Here is a 4330-nt window from a genome sequence, read left to right as displayed (position 1 = left end):
TTTGTTTAATTATAATACCCTACAAAAGTCACTCCTGATCAATGCATACACAAGCTGAACTACCATTCTCAAATTTCCTACAACATTTGTTTCTTTTCCCTCGCGGGAACAAGCAATAGTAACCCGAACTTGAGGTGTAAACACATCTCCTCCTTTTTGCTACAACACCAGTCCTGCAACGAGCATTGGTTACATACGCTCGGACACATCATAACTAAAACATTCATTTCTTTCAATAGCAAATAAACAACGTTTATCTTATCCATTAACTGAGCCTTTGTTTCCTTCAATTCCTCATTCGTTTCATTATTCTCTTGTAACGGGATTGGGGTATTTATATATCCTAGTCCCCTACAAATATGGTGACCCCTTTATTTAAATGAAATGGATGAGGTTGAACGAGGCATGCACACACACTTACAAACATCCTACCAGCTCTAATTAAGACCGTCATTAACCAAATAAACCTCCGGGTTCCCAACCATTAAAAAAAAAAAAAAAAAAAAAAAAAGTATAACTATATCAACAGGACGAACAGCAATCCGCTAAGAAATTAAACATTTTTGTCAACCACCAAACGCTTAACCCACAAATTTCGAAATGGAGGATACTGTGTCAGCAGTCTCTGTAAAGATACCGGGATTCATGCATGCCGCTGTGGACGGGTGGTTCGCCATATGCGAAGCCCAATTCGAACTGAGGAACATATCCAACGAGACCACACGATTCTATCATGTCCTCTCAAATCTTCCCCCTGATTTGATTTCAAACCTACCCACCACCATCATTGCTTCTAGAAGTTATACACAACTGAGAGAGGCGGTGATAAATATGCATGAACAATCAAAACCTGAGTTGTTCAACAGACTTATTGGCACCACAGCTATGACAGGAAAGCCGTCCACATATTTACAGCAACTGATGGCGACAGCTAGTAAAGTGGGTGTGGGAGAGGAACTCGTGCGCCACAAATTTATTCAAGCACTTCCCACCGAAATAACCCCGGTTATAGCAGCGGTAAAAAATGCCTCTGTATATGAATTGGGTACATTGGCGGATGAAATAGTTCCTTTTCTGAGACCCAAGTATGTGCACAATGTTACCGCACCACCACCAAGAGCCAACGGAAATTTAGCTTCCACCAACATTGCTACAAGAACACACAGTAATGTACGACCCTTTTATGAGGACCAGAAACCCCAAATCTGTCGTGGACACTTGTACTTTGCGGAAAAATCGAGGACCTGCAAACCATGGTGCAGATGGCCACAAAAATCGAACTGCAAAATAATACCTACATCAAGACCATCATCACCCGTCAGGCAACCTAACCAAACTTCGGGAAACTTATAATGCGGGTTGGAACAGCAACCGACTACTCGCAACTATTTGAGGTTGCCACCAAAATCGGACAAAATATAGTAAATTTCATTATAGATACAGGTGCCTCTGTTACAATACTACCACACAGTCTGGCACCTGATATAACCATCAATTCCACACCTGTACGTTTGTCATCGGCCAATGGAGATGCCATAAAATGCTTTGGGGAAATACAAGTGGACATTATTATTCCAGGTTTACGCCGTTCATACCCTTGGACAGTTGTGATCGCAGACACTGTCAACCCCCTTTTAGGTGCAGACTTTCTTCGGCACTACGGTCTCATCTTGAATTGCAGCGATGGTAAACTGGTGGATGAGACAACACGCCGATATGTACAAGGTGGACGGGTCACAGCCCAGATACAAAATATAACGGTAAACAACCATGACAGTCTACCAGGAACGATGCAGTCTCTCCTCCAAAAATTCCCCAAGCTTACCACTCCACGCACAGAGCAACGTCCAGCACCTAACACAAGAGTAACCCATGTCATAGACACTGGAGATAGTGCCCCAACTTACGCCAAGGTCCGACAGCTGTCCGAAGAGAAATATGAGGTGGCAAAACAAGAATTCACAGAACTCTTAAAGGCTGGAATAATAAGACAATCAAAATCCCCATGGTCCTCACCAATACACCTAGTTCCGAAATCAACCCCCGGAAAATGGAGAGTGTGTGGTGACTTCAGATACCTGAACCACCTGACAAGACCAGACAGATACCCAATCCCAAACATTAACAGCCTCGGAGCCAAGCTTTTTAAAAAGAGAGTATTCTCAAAGATTGATTTGTTACAAGCATATCATCAAATCCCCATTCAGAAGGCTGATATTGAAAAAACTGCCGTGATAACACCATTTGGCCTTTTTGAATATGTATTTATGCCTTTCGGGTTGCGAAATAGCAGTTCAACCTTCCAAAGATTTATGGACAGCATACTCAGGGAGGTGGGCTGCGTTTTCGTATACATCGATGACATCCTGGTGTTTTCAGAGTCTGAGGAACAACACCACCATGACCTTGGAAAAGTTCTCTCACTTCTTGAAGAGAACAACCTTAAAATCTCTGTTGACAAGTGCCAATTTTTCAGAGATAACATTGAATTTCTGGGCTACAATGTAAGTGCTGAAGGACTTACACCAACGGCACAGAAAGTGGAAGATATAAAAAATTTTCCAGAGCCAACAGACTCTAAATCGCTCCGGCGATTCCTGGGAATGGTCAATTTCTACAGAAGATTAATCCCACAGGCTGCAGATGTGCTACTGCCTTTGACGGAAGCCATTAAACGCAATCCCGCAGCTAAAACACTGGAATTAGGCCCACCCGAAAAAGAAGCATTTGTAAAAATAAAAACCATCCTAGCAGAAATATCCGCATTGACACATCCTGATCCGAAGGCCACACATTATCACTTGGTCACAGACAGTTCCAACTACGCGGTAGGAGCAGCACTGAATCAGATAGTAAATGGGGAGTCGATACCTATTGGATTCTACTCACGAAAGTTATCGGAGAGCCAAAAGAAATACTCCACCTTTAACAGAGAACTATTAGCAGCATACCAAGCGGTATTGCATTTCAAACCTCAAATAGAAGGTAGGAATGTGACCCTCTTCTCCGATCACAAACCACTGTCCCTAGCATTTAAAAAAAGACACCAATGAAATCTGATGTACAACAACGTTACCTGTCAATCATCACAGAATATGTTGTAGATGTGTTGTATATCAGAGGAGAAGACAACATTGTTGCTGACTGCCTATCTCGACCAACATGCGCAGTGACCATTGATCCTTGCGATTTACCAGCCATCTGCGAAGCACAGAAAACTGACGATGAACTCCGTAAATACGAAAGTCAGTTAAAGCCATACGAACTACAAGGGTCATCCATCTGGTGTGACATATCAACACCCACTCCCAGACCGTACATACCCGAACTGTTACGCAGGAACATTTTTGACACATTTCATACCATCTCGCATCCAGGACCAACACCAACAACCAAGTTGATAAAATCCAGATACTTTTGGCCAGACATGGACAGAAATATACGAAATTGGGCTAAAGGCTGTCTTCAATGCCAGCAACATAAGATCTCCAGACACACTAAAACAGAAACCACACCATTCTCCCTACCATCTGGGAGATTCGAAACAGTACATATCGACATCATTGGACCATTACCACCCGCCACCACATATGATGGTGTATACACATCTCCAGCCAGATATGTATTGACATGCATTGACAGAGCAACAAGATGGGTGGAGGCCACACCTCTGCAGAACACATCTGCCTCTACCATCGCAATAGCATTCTTAACCATATGGATCTCCCGTTTTGGAGTTCCATTACATGTGGTTACAGACCGAGGAAGCCAGTTTGAGAGTGAGCTGTTCAAAGATTTATCCACGATAATCGGATTCCACAGACTCCGCACGACGGCGTATCATCCTAAAACCAATGGAATGATCGAAAGGCTACACCGGACCCTAAAGACTGCAATCATGACACGACAGCAGAGCTGGCTTGATGCACTACCAATCGTACTGCTCGGCATTAGAAACGTGCCTAACGATCAAGGATTTTCCCCTGCTGCCGCAGTTACAGGGACTCAACTACTACTGCCAAAACTAATAATGAGCCAAGAAAATCCAGATCTACATGGAGAAGACATAAGAAAAATGGCCAAAGAGATGCAAAAGTTGGATATGGCTCTCCTCTCAGAAGGACAGCTACATACAACACAAAAGGCATTCATACCAGAAGAGCTAAAATCGGCAACCCATGTGTGGCTTCGAAGGGATAGGATTCGAAAACCACTGGAAGCTCCATACTCTGGACCACATAGGGTCATCCAAAGGCAAAACAAGCACTTTCAAATTGAACTGCCATCGGGAGATATACAAACAGTCTCAGTAGAAAGACTAAAACCAGTC

The 4330-nt window shown here is 43.2% G+C and overlaps 1 protein-coding gene across 1 annotated transcript; it reads left to right on the top strand.

Annotated features, from left to right (window-relative positions):
* The first annotated feature begins 600 nt into the window (after positions 1–600).
* On the top strand, positions 601–1353 carry LOC145270292 (uncharacterized). Its single transcript, XM_080125937.1, has one exon. It carries the CDS (start codon positions 601–603, stop codon positions 1351–1353), a length of 753 nt encoding a protein of 250 aa, XP_079982063.1.
* Positions 1354–4330: the final 2977 nt, after the last annotated feature.

The sequence above is a fragment of the Euprymna scolopes genome, chromosome 46 (genome assembly GCF_053919585.1).
Source record: "Euprymna scolopes isolate OS-2025 chromosome 46, ASM5391958v1, whole genome shotgun sequence".
NCBI classification, from domain to species: Eukaryota; Metazoa; Mollusca; class Cephalopoda; order Sepiida; family Sepiolidae; genus Euprymna; species Euprymna scolopes.
Note: the sequence above shows the minus strand (reverse complement) of the source record. Positions and strands in the feature narration are given on the sequence as shown.

What these genes read in the sequence shown, in the direction of transcription:
- LOC145270292 (XM_080125937.1), top strand. Translation starts at nt 601, where the DNA reads ATGGAGGATACTGTGTCAGCAGTCTCTGTAAAGATACCGGGATTCATG.